The 19812-nt window shown below is 35.1% G+C and overlaps 2 protein-coding genes across 2 annotated transcripts; one reads left to right on the forward strand and one right to left on the reverse strand.

Moving 5' to 3' along the window:
- Positions 1 to 6328: 6328 nt before the first annotated feature.
- Positions 6329 to 7280, forward strand: LOC145103831 (uncharacterized). The gene has a single exon (XM_079041092.1). It carries the CDS (start codon positions 6507 to 6509, stop codon positions 7011 to 7013), a length of 507 nt encoding a protein of 168 aa, XP_078897218.1. The 5' UTR covers positions 6329 to 6506; the 3' UTR covers positions 7014 to 7280.
- Positions 7281 to 9552: 2272 nt separating this feature from the next.
- LOC145103832 (uncharacterized) lies at positions 9553 to 12517 on the reverse strand. The gene is made up of 9 exons (XM_079041093.1): positions 12076 to 12517; positions 11653 to 11840; positions 11391 to 11569; positions 11020 to 11304; positions 10868 to 10926; positions 10751 to 10787; positions 10601 to 10672; positions 10189 to 10513; positions 9553 to 10111 (listed from the first exon to the last, which is right to left on the reverse strand). Exons 1-9 carry the CDS (start codon positions 12185 to 12187, stop codon positions 9704 to 9706), a joined length of 1665 nt encoding a protein of 554 aa, XP_078897219.1. The 5' UTR covers positions 12188 to 12517; the 3' UTR covers positions 9553 to 9703.
- Positions 12518 to 19812: the final 7295 nt, after the last annotated feature.

Below are 19812 nucleotides of genomic sequence, written 5' to 3' on the forward strand. Positions count from 1 at the left end.
CACATAACATGATCACATAATGGGCCGGCCTTGGTGCCGTAGACCCATAGGTATGGTGAGAAGACTCACCTCCGTCCAATGAATACAATTACTGCCCTCCCAATAATCCGCAACCTACCAAGCTGAATAATACAATAATATATAATCAATGATAAGACCTTAAATTACCCAAGGAAAGGCCCAACCTTCAAACTCTACCCCCAAGGCCTAATCACCCCTTTCTTGCAAATTGGACCCCAAAATCCAAGTCTAATATCCTTAATGGGCCCCTTGGCCCAATAAGGCCCAACCAATAAGTCCTTGGCCCAAATAGATGAAAAGGCCTCAATTTTACAGAGTCCAAACAAGCTCATCAGCCAAATGAGGCCCAAAGGCCCAAAGGCCCAAAACAGATTAGGGCCCATCTGAGCTGCGTACGCCCAACGTACCTCCCTGGTACGCGCAGCGTATTGAGGGTCTAGTGACTACGCGCTGCGTACAGACAGTTATTCCCAGCGTATAATCGTATTAAGCACTTTTCCCATTAAGTGCTTAATGCTCGAATCTCTCACGTCCAAAAGCTAGATCTAAGATTGAAAAGATGTCCCAAGGCATAAAGTTGGCAACTTTATGCCCTTGCATGTCTCATACACTCCCAACCACCCCATTAAGACCTTTTCAAGGTCTTTTACCCAAGCATGAGGTCACAACTCTCATCAAGCTTCCATTTTTATACTTCTAAATGACCAGGGGACCTCAGATCTGACTTTCATATCAAAAGGGAAGGCTTAACTCAACAAAAGAGGTCCAAAGTTCATAAAAGGGACAAACCACCAAAACCCTAGCTAGATCTAAAGATTAGAAAGGAAAGATGCAAGCTTTTTACCTCCAGAAGCTTTGCAAGATGCTTTTGGTGCAGGATCTTGAAGCACCCTCTTGATCCAAGCTTGCTTGACCACCCCTTCTTCTTGAAATACACACAAAAAGGCCACAAATGCACTCTTTAAGGCCTAAGAATGATCTCACAAGGTTTCCAGGAGTATATGGACGTTCTAGGGCTGTGGAGGCTCTCTAGGGTTTAGTCCAAGGGACTTAAAGTTGTTTAAATAAGCCTCAAGTCCGGAAAAATTAGGGTTTGCATCCCTGGCGCGTACGCCCCGCGTAACTCAAGGTACGCCCGGCGTACCCTGAATTCCCCGCAACCATTTTTATGCGATACGCTAAGCGTACACTTAAGTACGCCCAACGTACTTAAGGGACCAATTATGCAAACTTATCATTTCTTAGGGTTTCAGGACATACCAGAATTTTGGATGTTACACGTTTGGAGAAGGCTTGAATGTGTTTGGAACCCTCCAAAACTAAGGAAAATCGCAGGGGAGAGGTTCAATTTCGATTAGGGTTAAATCTCCTTTAAATAGGTGCTGAAAAACTGATTTTCGGAGCTGTTTTCCGCATCGACGTCATAGTGGGCGTCTTAGACGTCCTTCATCTTTGGTGCCCCTTTTGGTGATGAAAACTGTAGAATCAGCAAAAACGCAAAACATGAAAGTTGTAGGAATTTTGTCTAGTTTCTGAAACTTCTTGATTCATGTCAATCGGAGCTTCAGATCTTGAGATATGATCAAAAGATTAAAGAGCGGTCAAATTTCTCAACACCATTTTTCTTCATTCCTTTAGCGATTCGTCTCACATTCTTGTTAGCTTCATTTTGCTCGTTTTTCTTGTGGGTTCCGCCCACTTTAGCACTAAGTAGTTGTCTGCACATAATTTTCAAAATTTCATCAAAGTACTGTCATTCTTGGACAATTATACATCAATTCAACATATTTAATACAATTTATTGTGCTATAAATATAGACCGATCAATGTTACATGTGAACAAACCGAAAAGTTAATTACCTTAGTAAGTCATATTCCCTAATTTATGTTATATACTCACGAGGCATACAAGGGCGGAACACAACTACAAAAACTAGGGTAGCCGAAATTGAGACTCCGCCAATGACCAATGGTGACATGATCCTACTCTCTTTTCTTAATAAATCATCCATGTAACAAACTAAAAAATAATCTAACAATGTCCCAAATTAAAATAACATGACTCTTTTTCAACAACAAAAAAACCTACAATTTTGTACCATTTTTATTTGGTTATCGTAAATCACGCTTCATGCATCATATTAATTAATTTATTTATAATACTTTATTGTATTTGATTTATTTATGTTAATTACTATATCAATATTCTTCATTTTTTCTAAACTTTGATATCTTTTTTTTATTAGACAATCAAAATTATAATTCTATTTTAAATTATCGACCTTGGATTTCTACGAGTTTAAACCTAGTATCCTATTATACGACTGCTCCTTTGTAGTTTATTTTATCATATTAATCCACAAAAAAGACGATATAAAATGACAATATTAAATCCTAGCATCTATACTCTAGGTTACTACCATCAAATAAGCGACAATGAAAAGAATAGCAATAAAGCGACGACAGTTGTAGGTAAGATGATAACATACTCTATGTTGTAATTAGTACATAATATAATACCATTAAATAAAAACAAAACACAAAGAGACATTAGAATCTTTACCAGAAAGGCCAAGACGAGAATATCGAGAATGTAGTAGCAAGCAATGAGAGAACAAGCGGTAGATGAAACGGAGAACCGCGATCCAAGCGAAAAGATGTGGTAGTTCTGGCCTCTAGGCCGACTGCGATGATAGAAACTCAACAAGACGAGGACGAAACGGATATTACAGTGACACAGATGAGAGCGACATTGTTGGTAGTTCACGACTTTTTGCTCCATAGTGTGATTGGGTATTGATTTTTTTACTGTTGAGGTCGAATGAATTTAAAAAAAAAAAATTAATATCTTTTAGTGGGTGTTATTACATGGTGACCATTTCCCACAATGATGTTACTACACCATGGATGATGTGGAATATGAGGTGACACCTCTTTGGTGTTATAACATGTTGCCCATACCCAATGCTCTTCTTTTTTATTAACGAATTTCATTAAATCTTAGATTTTTTTTTAGTTTATTTCATCCAAAAGATTCTAATAAAAACTTAGGGTCGAATGATTTCAATAATATCACTCCCTCTTTCTGATCTAAATGAATTTTTCCAAGTTAAACCCAACCAAAGTTATCAACAAATATATAACCCTATTTGTCTTCTTCCTCAACAAGGTTCACCTGCAACTTGGTTATTTATTCTTCAATAATTTTTATTTATATCAGTTATAACTTAATAGGTAAAAAAGCTAGGAGGCCATGGTCACCATCGGCCCCTTAGTAGCTCCGCCACTGGATGCATAGATGCAACCATATAATTAAAATATTAACATATGTATATTATTGAAGATTATTATGTGGTTCTATGAAATAATTATTATTATACTATGTTAACATAAAACATTGTAATTATTTTAGATATATGATATGTTAAACACATGTTAAAACCACATCATTTCAATGGCTACTGTGATGATATAAGCAGTTGTAATTATTTGAAGCATATATATATATATATATATATATATATATATATATATATATATATATATATATATATATATATTACAACCATACCTAAGCTTAGACACTAATCCTCATAAAACTATATCGTTTTATTAGCTAAAGATTGCGATTAGGAGATTCACGATTAACATTTGAAGCTGGAGATTTAGGATTGAAACAATAATTTTGATGAGGAAGCAAAAATATTGATTATCTTCAACCTTCGTGACGGTGTAAAATAGTAATGTTCAATAGGGTGAAGTAATAAACAATAATGGAAGAAAGAAAATATGGATGGTTAAACGATAATGAAGGAAATAAATGTTATGGGGATGATATATTTACCAAGTGTAAACTAAACCGAGTATATTTACTAAGTTAAAACGACATAGTTTAGAGGTTTAATACCTAAGCTTATCTATGACTGTAATGTATATTCCCTATCCTATATATATATATATATATATATATATATATATATATATATATATATATATACACACACACACATACACACACACATACATATAGTGTCCGGCTCCGGTAATGAGTATTTTTAAAGTGAGGACTCGTGAGGACACCTTAAAAAAATTGAAAGGAAATCTAAAAAAAATACAAATCATAAAATCGAGCATAGTACTATATCCGGGAGAAAAAAAATTGGAAAAAATTTTGCATCATTAAAATTGAATCATGGATAATGAATCATAAAATGATCCATGCTTCAATTTTAATGATCCAATTTTTTTTTCCAATTTTTTTTTCTCTCCGATGTAGTATTATACTCGATTTTATGATTTGTATTTTTTTTTAGATTTTTTTAAGATGTACTCGCTTCAAAAAGAGTCCTCATCCGATCCTGTTTTTATATATATATATATATATATATATATATATATATATAAATAGGGTTAGGTTATTGTGTTCTAACTATCTATTGTGTGCATGTAGGATTGATTGTGAACCAATCATTTTAGTTATTTTAAGAAAGTAATTAATGCATATTACATGTTGAAGATATAATGAGTATTAATTAAATATTCAACATGTAATATGTATTATTTATTTTCTTAAAATAACTAAAATGATTGGTCCACAATCAATCGTACATGCATACAATAGATAGTTAGAACACAATAACCTAACCCTATATATATATATATATATATATATATATATATATATATATATATATATATATATATATATATATATATATATAGGATAGGGAATATACATTACAGTCATAGATAAGCTTAGGTATTAAACCTCTAAACTATGTCGTTTTAACTTGGTAAATATACTCGGTTTAGTTTTCACTTGGTAATATATCATCCCTATAACATTTATTTCCTTCATTATTGTTTAACCATCCTTATTTTGTTTCTTCCATTATTGTTTATTACTTCACACCATTGAACATTAATATTTTACACCGTCATGAAGGTTGAAGATAATCAATATTTTTGCTTCCTCATCAAAATTATTGTTTCAATCCTAAATCTGCAGCTTTAAATGTTAATTGTGAATCTCCTAATCGCAATCGTGAACCTATATATAATATTCATATAATATAAATTATATAAATAATGTGTTTCAAATAAATTATTTTTATTTGAAACAGATATTATATATTTAACTTTTAATATAATAAAACTTGTTTTAGACGTAATTTTAGGTTGTTCAACGTTATTCCCAAGCTGGAGGGTAGATAACGCCATGGTAACCGGATGAACACTCTCGTTACCACGAGAACGGTTTGTAACGCGCTTGGTAACATCTTCTCTCATTATTCTCTGCTTTTCTTCTTTCTTTGGCCTCATGACGGCGTGTTCATGAACAAACACTATTTACACAACTGCGTTGAGGGCAGCTTCTTTTTTTTTTCTTTCTAATGTGGCACCATGGTAACTGATGCCCATACTTTAACAACCTTATAATTTTAATGAAGAGATAACGGATTAACAAATGACATAATTTATTATCATTTTTTTTTGGCAAGTTTTCATAAACTTGCTTTGGTCCATGCGAATGTGGAATGCAATTTTTTATGCATCAAGTCAAGAAAGACTTTTTATCAATTTTGGCAGGATTTCGTCATTTCTTGACACTTCCATGTTTTTCTTACAAACTTTATTATATATTTAGTAAATATTTACTGCATACCCTCTTAAGTCTTAATGATACATCCCAACTTTTCAGTTCTATAAGATCTCTTTTAAAAGTGATTCGTAAATAACAATCCGTTTTATACATAACGATTGCTTTGGTCCATGCGAATGTGGAATGCAATTTTTTATGCATCAAGTCAAGAAAGACTTTTTATCAATTTTGGCAGGATTTCGTCATATTTTCATATAGAATGCTTCTTGACACTTTCATGTTTTTCTTACAAACTTTATTATATATTTAGTAAATATTTATTGCATACCCTCTTAATGATACATCCCAACTTTTCAGTTCTATAAGGTCTCTTTTAAAAATGATTCCTAAATAACAATCCGTTTTTACAATTTATATTTTATAAAGTAGTATAATATAACATTTTAAAATACAAAATCTTTCATCCATTTGAAAAATAAAACATCTTAGATCTTAAATGAACGAAAACGCTTAAGCAAGATTATAGATCGAGTGATTGACCGTTTCACAATTCACACACACACACACATATATACATGCCAACCCTTCACTTTCCCCTAAACTTTGACCAATTAATTTATTCCAGAATTAGCCCCACACGCACCAAATGTAGACCATAACTCAAACTCCCTCATGTCAAATAATCAATCCCCACCTTCCTTCCCTTTTCCTATGCAGTTACTCCATCACGCGCAATTCTGTATACACACATATTTATATCTCTAATCGATCGCATCAACACTAATACATCGAATCTTACTTGATCATTCAACATAAATACACCGGATCCTGTGTACTGATCTTTCATAAACTTGCGACAACACCCAAAAAGAAAGCTAAAGAAATGGGAAACTACGCATCAGCATGCAGCCTCATGATCTCCCCTATAATGAAAAGCAACAAGGCAGCAAGAGTTATATTTCCGGCCGGCGAGATCCGGCAGTTTCGTGACTCGATCAAGGCTGCGGAGATCATGCTTGAGTGTCCAAACTTCTTCTTAGTCAACTCCCGGTCGTTGAACATCAATCGTCGTTTTTCGCCGCTTTCCGCTGATGAAGATTTGGAGGCCGGGAATATTTATATCTTGTTTCCGATGAGGAGGGTGAATTCCATGGTTACTCCGGCGGATATGGCGGCTTTTTGGATGGCGGGTAATAGTGCGAGTAAGCGGATTTCGGGGAGGATATCTCCGGAGATGACTACGGTTGGAGGTGGAGTGAAGGAGGAGGTGGTGGTGGAAGAGCCGAGATTGGTTGTGGAGGTGCCGGAGTTTAGTTATCGGCTGGCGGTTTGTAGATCAAGAAAGCCGTTTCTTGATACAATTACGGAGGAGCCGGTTTGTGCAAGATAAGCGAGCGAGTTTGTAATCAAGGGTAGAATAGTAAATTGCAAGTAGTTATATTTTTTTAGCTTTTTAGTCTTAAACAAATTAGAAAATAGGTTTAAATTATGACCAATCTAGAGAAAGAAAAGTATGCCATATCATTTAAATGCATATCGTTGCATATAAAGTTGATCTATTAATGTGTTATGAGTTAGAGTGTTCGACAAGTTTTCTTGGTATTTTATGTGCATATGAATATCTTCAATTTATACATTCTACTTTTTTTTACCTCAATACATCTTGAAATTTTATGCTAAATGATTCAAATAGTTTGAATCTGCGCTATAAAATGGTGAATTAACAGCGACGATTACATTCTCGAATGTAATTCTTGTATGAAGACTTTTATCAGCTTTTTAGGAATGTAATAATATTAATTCCTTTGTTCAAAAAAATATACGTTATTGCACTTAAAAAATCTAAAGTTGTTTGTTCTTTGTTACCATTTATAGTATTTTATTATTAGTTTTGTTTGCTATTAAGAACTTGTATCTCAATCTTTTTCAATCTTTTTCATAATAAGACTTTGTACTTTGAATATAACCATTTATAATAGAATTTCACTTATAGCATTATAGTTTCAATATCTAATATATTAAAACAATATACTCTAGAAATCTAAAATTCCTTAGTGTTGGTTATTTATTTTAGCATTTTACATTCATTTATTTTCCTATAAAGACATTGTAGTTTTAATATATAACCAATCATAGCATTTTGATTTCAAAATCCAATATATTAAGACATTGTACTTCTAGTTTTTCTTTTTGCTATCAAGACTTGTACTTTATAAACCAAACCTATTTGATATTGATTACCAGTTATAATATTGTTCTTTCAATTAGTTTCCTATTAATGCATTGTATCTTCTAATTTTTTTCCTATCAAGACATTGCAATTTTAAAATTTAATCAATTATAACATTATATTTTCAAAGTCGGACATATTAAGACATTCTACTTCGCAAAGCTAACCAATGATAGAATATAGTTTAAATTATAATGTCATACTTTGAATGTCGTACGTATTAAGACATTGTATTTTAAATATTTTTCATATCAAGAAACTAGAGTTGAGAAACATAACCAATCATGGCATTAATTGTATTTTCTTTTCCTATTAAGAGAGTCTACTTTGAAAATATAAACTTGTTTGATTTTGGTTACCAATTGTATTATTATATTTTCAAACTTTTTTTGTGTTGTGCCATTGAGCTTTTAACTTTTGATTTTGGTTATCAAATAAATCATTACACTTTCAACTTTTTCTGTTAATGCATTGAACTTTTAACTTATTAAGACATTACACATTGAGATCTAAAATATTAAGACAATATATTTCAAAAAAATATATGGACTTCTCGTTACCAACTATGACATTGTATTTTTATTTTTTTTCTATTAAGATAGTGTACTTAATTTTTTTTCTTATTAACAAATGGTATTTTGATATTATATGTTTGGCATATTAAAACATTATACTTATCATCTCTTTTTTTCCTATTAGGACATCATACCTTCGAAATCTAACCACATATTCCATTATACTTTTAAAACCTACATATTAAAACATTATATTTTTATTTCTCTTATCGGATCTTTTAAATCCAAACTTGTTTTGATTTTGGTTATCAATTAAGATATTCTATCAATTGTATCATCATCATTTATTTATTTATTTATTTTGTTCTTTCTGTTTTCTTCTATCAAGACAATATGTTTTAAGTTTTTTCATAATCAGATATTGCACTTTGAAAAACCAACTAAATATAATAGTCTACTTCCATTTTGTTTCCACTAAAAAGTGAAAACCTATAAAAAAAAATTGGACTCTTCGATTTGTGGGCCGGGCCTCAGGTTTATCATTTCGAAATACTTGGGCTAAAACGAAACCTAAGAAAGATCTTATTGTAGAGGTGCATATCGGCGGTGTCAAACTATTCTTGTATCGGTTTCGAAACGGTGTGGTCTTTTTGTAGATCGGTCCTGCTCGGTCTTTTTTTCCGGATCAGTCTTTTTCAGCCCGGTCTTTTTTCGGACCAGTGTTTTTCGGTCTTTCCGTGTGTCTTTTTCAGTTCGGTTTACTGGTTTTTTTTTTCGGTTTTGGTATTTTTCGATTCTTTTGTTTTGGTTTCGAGTTTTTTCCATTAACAAATATGAGATTATCACCAAAATGATAAATTAAGATTTATTAAAAATGGTAATTTAAATTTAATGAAAGAAAAAAATGAAAAAAATAGATAGTTTGTGATTAAAAATTGTATAATTAACACAAAAATTATATATTTATAAAGTTTGGTTACCGTTTTTTTTTCGTTCGGTCTCGAACCGGTCCGGTATTTTTTAGGACCGGTCTCGGAACGATCCAGTTTTTTTCGGACCGGTATTTTGTAGGACCGGTTTTTTTCGGTCCGGTCTCGTTTTAGACCGATTCGGTCTTGGTCTTTTTTTGGGTCTGGTCCGAGACCGGTCTTTTTGTGCGGGTCTAATCTTATTGAACCATGATATGATGTTAATATTATTTTTGACCCTGTCAAGAAATTATTGATATTCCAAATCCAAATCATGCTCGACTTCATCTCGGCCGAAATTAGATTTAGATTACAACAACAAAAACCCGGATGGTATCAAAACTAATCTAAATAATCTTTCCACGTATCAAACTTCTGTGATTTGACTTCTTGCATCACCACGACAAAGTTTTCCATTGCATTTGCCTTTAATTTTAGACGTAATCTTAGCAAACACTTCCTCCCTTTGGGGGCGGTTTGCGTATACTATCCAAAGTGCAAGACTCAACATCACCCCTACAGAAACAAGCCCTAAACCTGCAGTCACCATCTGCAGATGCTGCTTTAACGCCGGACAGTGCTCGGAGGTGATCGTCGTAAATGTCTCCCGAACAAAATTACAGTCTTGGAAGCTGAGCAGCGGCGGCGTGTAGTGTTGGAGGGCGTAACTTATGTTCACTGCTCCCACTAATTGCTGATACATATCAGGAGTCAATCTTCCGGTGCTCATGCATATTCCAGATTCCGATACTGTACACGTGTAATTCCACCACACCTACAGATCAAAATTCAAAATCGATTATTGAAACTAATCGAATCCCTAATTTTCTAATTCGTAATGTGTAATTGTACCAGAGACGCATTTGACATTGAGACTTCTTGGGAAGAACAGTTTCGTTGTTGGAGCTGTGAGTCGTATGGAGAGCAAACGTAGGGCATCAGTGGGCCCGATTGGTTGTAGTAATTGGAGTTCGCCGGAAGTACGCCGTATGAGTTCGCATATGAACCTATGAATCCATTGACGATGTTTCCGAGATCGTTGATCACTTGTTTGCTTTTATATAAAGTTTGGTTCGTTGTTCCTTGGTCAACGCATGGAAGGATGTTGCTAAGGGCAGTTTCGGCATCTGAATGATCCACCCATTGTTCCATAGCCATACATGTATCCGAAATTGCACTTCAAAAATAATCTCATTCATTAATCTCTTAATCAACAATAAGGCCATGACATGACATATGCATATTAGTTTAACAATTATCTTACTTGTTGAGGATTACGAAAACTCCACATAGGATGAAAGCAACCACAACAAGCAACCATCCACCAATTATGAATCTGTTTCACGAACAACATTCATCAACAAAATTACGATCATACCCTCCAGAGAAAAAGTAACAAGAAAGAAGAGCTTACAAGTGGATTGCGTTTTTGTGACCAAGAATCGACAAACCTGCAACAAAAAACAAGAAAATTTATATAAAATTATGGCAAAATACACAGAGAACCGATGAGCTTCTTATGAAGACTTACAAAGGCCTAAAATGGAAACAATAAGCATTACTATCGCAACAGTAATCATGGAAGATCGCCTGAAATAAGCAAAAAAAAAAACATCTTTTAAGAATATTGGGACTTGATTGAACTAAAAAAAAAGTTCAAAATGTTGTATTTTTGGATCTTACACAGCATCGAAAACAGTCCTTATTTTTCTTGAATTTTGATGTGTTTTTCTACCCAATGTATCTGAAGCAGAATTCAAGTCCACATTCAGTTTGTCAATACTGTCTTTCACATCTGAAGGAAGGTAAAACTGTGCCACATTCACAGTTTTAGCAAGCGACAAATACCCAGTGACATTTACAAGTGTTTGAACGGTGTAATCTGATTGGTTCACAACATAATTCAACGTGTCCACTGCTTCACCATGAAACTCATCTTGCCCAATTGAAAGAAGAATGCATCCCGTTCTGAACAAGAAACAAGATTTCATGATCTATTTAACAAAATCACAAATACTATTCATGCTTTGTTTGAGTTCAAAAGTCAAACTTACGCTGCAGCACATGTGAAGACGATGAGCAAAATCAAGCATAGTGTTTGAGAAAGTCTAGATTCTTTGCCTTTGATGTCGATTCTCCATCCACAGAAGTGATGTGTGATCATGGCGACACCAAAGAACACAAACCATATCATACCAAGAATCAAAGCAGCAGACCCTGTAAATCCAACTGACTGTAGAGTGTAGACAATTTCAATATGAAGATAACTTATTTGATTATGATTATAGTTCTTGATTACAAAGTCAGAGAACTTACAGCCCAGTAATGCTTATTGGTAATGTCCCATCCACCACGATACTTTCTGAATCGGTTAAGAATATCAGGTCTTTTTGTTCTTGAACCCGCTAATACAAGTGCACTAGATGATCCACTAGAAGGAGCAGGAGCTTCAGCTGATGAACTCAAGATCCCATTTCTCCAATGGCCATCTTCCCCATCTTCCCCTACAATTATCAATCGTATTTTCCCCAAATGTATTAAAACTATCAACCTTTCAATATATCGCTGAATGATGTAGGTGAAATCCTAATCAAATCGATGGTGATTGAAGAAAAAAGCAAAACCTAAACGCTATTTGAAATGTCGGCAAAGGTCGTTAATTCAGTAACCATGATGAATTAAATGTATACATAAAACAAAAACATCAACATCAAGTAATCGATTACAGAAATGTAGTACCTAAGATGGAGTTGATTTGATCGTTTTGGTCTGACGGAAGAGGTGAAGCACAGCTTACGAAGCTGAAAATGAAGATGAAGAAGCAGAATGGGAAAAGGGGATTCTTCTCCATTCTTCAGTTCCTGTTGACGATTGCGACAAAGGAAAATCTCACTCCATATAGGACACGACAGGGTGATGAATCATGAATTTGTGTCAGTTGGGTATGTATTGATTTCAGAGTAGAAAAATAGCTAGTAGCACATGACGAACTCTAGGGTCACGTTCCTGTCTGTTGAAATCTTGTAAGCTAACCTATACAGACATATATATACAGTCGACGTCAAAGAGAGATCTAGAGAGTGGGGTGGGGTGTGGGTGACACATGGGGTTTGATTGAGAGGAATGGCGGTGAAGGTGAAAAGGCGGGTGAGTATCAGTGAAGGTAGATAGAGAGAGATACAGGTGTTGCTGGGAAACCCTATTTTACCGTTTATTAAAATTTCTATTAAACGGTTATAACTAATTAACTAGAACGCGGTAATCTCATTTGTATCCCAATTAAAATATGATTTTTTTAAGAAAATGATGTAATTATATAAGAAACACAAACAAGGGTTTTTTTTCATGTTTGTTTGTTTAAGTTAGCCGAACAAATGAACGAACACGAACGGATAAACAAACAAGTTTTCTTGTTCATGTTTATTCGTTTAATAAATTACCTTATTCATATTCGTACGTTTATGTTCGTGAACATGTTAAACGAACAAAAGTAAACAAACACAATTGCACATATATGAACATAAACAAACATATAATATAATAATGTAATAAAGAACAATTAAACATAAATAAACTTAAACGAACAAATATAAACAAACGTAAACGAACAAAATAAACGGACGTTCACAAACATAAATGAGCGAACGAGACCATTGGTCATGTTCGTTCGTTTAACTAAATGAACGAGAATATTTTTTCATATTCGTCCATTTATTAAATAAACGAACATAAACGAACTTCCCGCTGAACAATTCACGAACGGTTCACTGAATGTTCGGTTTGTTTACAACCCTATATATATATAAGGTAAATATATATATATTTATAAGGATATTATATAAAACTTACTTAAAATCTAAACGTGTATGATCCAGTTTATAGATTTTTTTATAAAGGCAAGAATTTATAAGAGGAACCAGGATTAAAAACCCAATGATGTACAACAAATCAATTATTGCAATTGGAATTCACGTGAATGTTAAATATGTGTGTAAATTGTTATCAAATACAAGTTTAATGTTGCATATTGCACACTTGTATATCTAAATCTGATTTGATCCTGAAGGCAATAAAATGCGGGGACAAGGGGGTTGTGTGCCCATGTTGTGTCCAAGGGGCGGAGCGCCCACACAACCCCTGACATTTGAACAAATATATGAATTTTGGGTCTGCTCGAAGACATCTCACAGTTGTGACATGTAACACCCATAAAACTCACAATAAATTTAAACTTTTGAAAATCAACCCAAATTCATAAAGGTTTACAAATCATAGTTTTCAAAACATTTTTCCAACATCAGAGTCTCCCAAAATCATAAGCCATAAATAAGAGGATGTGTACGGTCACGCCTTCGCCTTTCCGTGGTCATCCTAAGTACCTGAAACATAACCCAAAACTATAAGCCAATGCTTAGTGAGTTCCCCCAAAGTACCACCGCATAAACATAATAAAAAAAAAACATGCATACAGAGCCTTCAGCCTGACTGGAACGCCGCACCGGCCTACATACTATCTGGAACGCTCACAGAACCTTCAGCATGACTGGTACGCCTCACCGGGCCTTCAGCCTATCTGGACCGTTCTCTAGGCCTTCGGCCTGATACGCCTCTTACGCCTGCAGTCTATCCGGGACGCCCTGGGTCTCCTGGCCTTCAGTCTACACTGGTCCTCCTCACCCAACCACACACAACATATCGACATATACATAAACAATAAACATACATATAACCAGTCAATGAACAATCAGGCAGATCTTACAGATCACTAAGCATAACATCATTTTATATACCAGGATACCGATCTAACAGATCACCACATCACGATAACATACTATCACATAACATGATATCTAATCTAATGGGTCGGCCTTGGTGCCGTCGACCCGCAAGTAAAGTGAGGAAAACTCACCTCACAATATGGACAAAAGTTGATAAGGTATCGACTCCGAATCTCAGCTCTAATCGACACCTATTCCAACCAAAGGACCAATCTCAATCAAAATCCTAAAATACCCAAAATACCCTTAAGGTCAAACTTTGTCAAAGTCAAAGTCAAACTGGTCAAACCAACTGAGTCAACCCAACCGTGTCAACCCAGCCGAGTCAACACAGAGTGAGTACGCGGGGCGTACTCTGAAGGTACGTTAGGCGTACTCACATGTTGACCATCATCGGGGTGGTTGACCTCGTACGCTGGGTGTACTCCAAGTATGCAGGGCGTACTGCCAAAAGTCCCAAACCTCAATAAGTACATAATGGCTTAAGCACTCTCGTCTATTTTTCAGATCCATGGCTAAAATACCCTCAAGAGTCATAAAGTTTCCAACTTTATGACTTTGCATGTCCATTAAGTGCTTAACTCAACTTCTTAATCCATTAAGAACTTCTAAATTATGCATAGAGCAAAACCAACCGTTTAGAATCCAGTTTTATGACTCAAGACCCTTCTAAGGGTTTGAAAGGACAGCTTAATGGGTCAAGAACATGCTATGTTCATGAATCATCATTTTCGGACCAAAAAGTAACTTTAAAGAGCAAAGCCTAGATCTACAAGATGGAGTGGTAAAGATGCAAGCTTTATACCTTCAAGATGTTGCAAACCAAGAAGAAATCCCAGATCCAAAGTGCTCTCAACTCCAAGATCTTCTCACAGCCTTCTTATCTCTTCAAAACCACTCCAAAACTCTCTTAAAGGCTCAAAATTGCTCTCTTACTCTAGGGTTGCTTGAGGGTCGATATCACAGATGGAGGCTAGGTAACAAGAGCATATGAGTAAATAAGGTTGCTTAAATATGAGCCAAATCCCTAAAATTAGGGTTTGCATGCATTCCACGTACGCCCTGCGTACGAAGTGTACGACCAACGTACTAATGCGCGCCTTAGTACGCTTAGCGTACACACACGTACGCACGACGTACTCATCCCATCTCAGCTTTCACCAAAATGCCACTTTAGGCCCTTTTTCCACTCTTTTTTAACTTAGGGACCAAAAATGCAACATAATAAAATTATTGAGTCCAAAATTAGAAGTACCTTAACATCGGGAGGTCACATGACAACTATATTTGTTTGAGTAATTCTTCTAAAAACAGTTTTCAACTACATAATCAACAACTTTCATCATCTTTATCTAGTTTTCGGATACACGAGTATCTGTACTTATATTTCGCCTATTTGGAAATAAGAAAAATCTAACAAGCCTTAAACTATCCATAAACAAAATCCTTATTTTGTGCATGCCTAGAACTTTGATTGTTCATCAAGGGTTATACCACGTTGAATTTCTTGATAATCCAGAAGTGGGGAGAATTATCAATAAAATTTTTGACTTACATGAAATTCATAATCTAGACATTGGGGAGAACTATGTTGGAGGAATTAGGGTTTATGTTGGAGATCTGGATACCCCTTGGTGTTGGATAAGGTGTCTAAGTCCATAACTATTTCTGGTATGTACTTGACCCGACCCGGCATGGTCCATTTGGGTTGCATGGCACCATGCAATTGGATAAACTAAAATGAGAGAAATAACACTTATGGTTTATTAATATATTATAAGTTCTAATATATTAATAATATTATTTAATTAGTTTGATCAAGAATTAATTTAGAATTAATTAAGTGATCAAAAGATAACTAATTAAATATATGGGTAGATTATGTAAATCTTCCATATCTTATATAGTGGGCTAAGAGGCTCCATGGATTATCAAGTGGGTTCCACCCATAGGATGCTCCATGGATGCTCCATGGGAGTTACAAACCCATGGGTCATGTAAATGAAGAGTCATGACACATTAGGGTTTACATGGTGTAACCCTAGATGTGTCAACACCATATAAGAAACCCATTCTCCACCAAAATCGGTGACACTAAGAAACAAGAGGGCTAGAGCCGATTTTGCAAGTGTAAGATTCTCTCAAAGTTTACTCCTTTGCATTTGGTGTTGTGTGAAGCATTTGAGGCATCACACTTGGGGTGCTAGGCTCACAAGGTTTCAAGGATCATAATCAACAACAAGGTAAGTTATTCTATCTTTCATTCAAGTTAAAAATGTTCCCCATGTATGCTAGATAGGAATATAACCTTGGAATTCAACTTTGCATGATTATTAGACAAACATAGATCCAAGGTTATTAGGGTTGCATGTACACTTAGGAAGTGTTAGAATGCTCAAAACCCATCAGTGGTATCAGAGCCTAGGTTTGTTTGTTGTTTTTTTTTGTGTGCAAACAGCTTGAAAAAAAAATCGTTTTTCTGTTTTCTGCTCGTATGAAAGTTTGCACATTTGTTGCTGGAAATGGACTAGAAACATTACCCTAAACTGTTTTGATGTTTTAAAGCTTGTTTTAGATGGTGTAATGTTTATGCTAATCCATTTACAATGGCAATTATTAAAATTACAAGTTTTTTTTTTTTTTTTTTGTAATTTTTGATTCTTGAAAGTGTTCATATTCATGTTCTTGAACTTATGAAGATTAGATGATCATAGGAATTGTTTGTAACCTTCATGGTAGTTTAATTCATGATCATAATGTGTTTTAATGGAGTCCATAACTTGTCCTCAAGTTATGGAAAACCAAAAGTCTCACTTTTATTAAAGCCATTAAAAGAACACAAGAGTTATAAAAATGAAGAGTCTTTATTTTTATTACTCAATTAATTCATAAGTTATAAGAAATGAAAAGTTTTGGAAGTTTACAAAACTTGCCCTCAAGTTTTGGAACATGTAAAGTCTTGATTAAAACTTTAGTTCCAACCCTTAGAATTTTAAAAGTTAAAATTCAACCCTTATACTTTATAATATTATAAGTTACTAATATATATATGTATAACAACAAGTCGTCTTACCGCTAGTACGCCTCATTCACGAAGCCGGTCTATAAGGGGGGTATAAGGTTGTTGCCTATAAAATGACAACTTAATGGGTGTCCACTCTCACCCACCGCTTCCTTGATCGGTGGAGGGTCGTTAGCCGAACGGGTAAGACAAGGACTTATAAATTCTCATTAAAAGTATGATGAATATTATAAAGTAACTAAATGCTTTTATTAAATTCCCAATCTTAGTTACTTTAGGAAAATGTGAATAAGGTGCTAATCCATGAAATTACACTTTACACTCTGTTTAAGTCATTAGTGGAGCGTGTGTGGTTAACCGGCACAATAACTTGGACTTAACAAGGTAGTTAAAGGGTGACTTAAGGTTTACCATAGCATCGGTGGAGCGTGTATGGTTTACCGGCACATCGATTGAGTGATAAACCTTGAGGGTACCAAGTGATTTGCATGGTTACTTCACACCTCGTTTTGTGATCCTCGGTATCCCAGTCACAAAACTTGGAGGGCACACTCGAGATTGAAACATGCCTTTGAAAAGTTCATTGAATATCAAAAGAATCTAGGAATTTCTAAGAACCAATTAAAAACCTAATATTTATATTTCGTTTTTCATGGTGGAAATTGGTGAATCGTCATTCACCTACCTTTCAAATATGTTATAGCTTGGATTACGGCATACCTCTTCTAAGTTATAATATATTGTGATTGGATCCTAGCCTTAATATTACATTTGGGTGTTTTATTAAGGACTCTCTTAATATCTAAACTAATCTTGTTCTCTTCTTTCATATGTCTTCAAACAATGCTGCTTCTGGCTCTAATCCTAATGGCTCCTTTACCCTTATGAACTTGTGTGGGAAAGTCAATTTTGATGGATCCAACTTCAATGAATGGATCAGAAACATCAGGATGATTACCCGCTACGAGGACAAAGAATATGTCCTTGACAAGGAGCTTAAGGAGATTGATGAGACCACTGCAACTCCCCAGGAGATCCCTGACTTCCGGGCACATGAAAGGGATGCTACAAAAGTGGCATGCATCATGTTGGCCACCATGACATCGGAACTCCAAAAGTCCTATGAGGACTTCTACCCTTTTGAAATGCACCAAGATCTGATGGAAAGATACCATCAAAGTGCACGACAAGAGAGGTATGAAATCATATGCTCTATCATAACAACCATGATGAAGGACGGGGAATCCGTCACGAGCCACATGCAGAAAATGCAAAGGTATGTAGATCGGTTGCTGAAGCTTAATGTGAACTTCCCTTAGGAGCTTGCAATAGATATCATTTTGCACTCCTTACCATCGTGCTATGATCAATTCCGCATGACATATCACATGAATAAGGAAGAGGTCACACTCAGCAAACTTCAGGGACTCCTCAAGACCGCAGAAACAGGTCTTAAGGGTAAGTCGATTGTTAACACTCCTACTCCAAACTCCGCCCCAGTTTTGGCAATCGGGAAAGGTAGAGGGAAGAAGAGGAAGAGCTCTTCGAAGGGTACCAAGGCTAGGACCCTTGATGGCTCTTCTTCAAGTGGAACCAAGAAAGGTTTCGTCACTCCTTCTTCTGACCCAAAAGAGGCTGAATGCTTCTATTGCCATGAAAAGTCACATTGGAAGCGGAACTGCCCAAAATACCAGCAAGATGTGAAGGATGGGAAAGTTAAACCCAACCATGCATGTATTTACACTATCTTATCTAATAACTCACCCCATTCTAACTCTTGGGTCCTTGATACCGGTTGTGGTATTCATATCTGTTCTGATTTGCAGGGACTAAGAAGAAGTGAGAATATGGAGCATGGAAGAATAAACTTAATCATGGGGAATAGGAAAGCTTTACCTGTCACCAAGATTGGAGTTTATACTTTATTGCGAAGTAGTGGGTTTAGTTTAGATTTGAATAAGTGTTGTTATTCGCCAGAAATGGCAAGAAACATTATTTCCTTTCATGCATTGTATAAACAAGGTTTCACCTTTTCATTTGATAATGAAGTTGGTTCGATTAATGCTTTCTTTAATAATGTTCTTTATTTTAAAGCATTACCTTGTGATGGCGTGTATGAAACTGTATCTGTGGTTGATAACTTAGGAAATAATGTATTGTGTATTGATTCTGTTAATAATAATAACTTGGATAAAGCATCATTATGGCATTGTCGTCTTGGACATATAAGCAAGAAACGCATAGGCCAACTCCAAAAGGATGGAGTCTTGGAGTCATTTGACCTAAAGTCAGATGATAGTTGCGAATCATGCTTACTTGGAAAAATAACAAAGTCACCCTTCACAGGTTCTTGTGAGAGGGGTGAAGGTTTGTTGGATCTTATACACACGGATGTGTGTGGACCCTTCAAACATGCCACAAGGGATGCTAATCGTTATTATTTGACTTTTACTGATGATTACAGTAGATATGGATATGTCTACTTAATCAAGCATAAGTCAGAGACTTTTGAGAGGTTTAAAGAGTTTAAACAGGAAGTCGAGAATCAATTGGGCAGGAACATTAAGATGCTTCGATCCGATCGAGGTGGTGAGTATCTTAGTTCAGAGTTCCTCGACTATCTTAGGGAATGTGGGATTGTCTCACAATTGACACCTCCCAGGACACCGCAGTTGA

The sequence above is a fragment of the Lactuca virosa genome, chromosome 4 (genome assembly GCF_052849685.1).
Source record: "Lactuca virosa cultivar CGN04683 chromosome 4, Lactuca_virosa_CGN04683_v6, whole genome shotgun sequence".
NCBI lineage: Eukaryota > Viridiplantae > Streptophyta > Magnoliopsida > Asterales > Asteraceae > Lactuca > Lactuca virosa.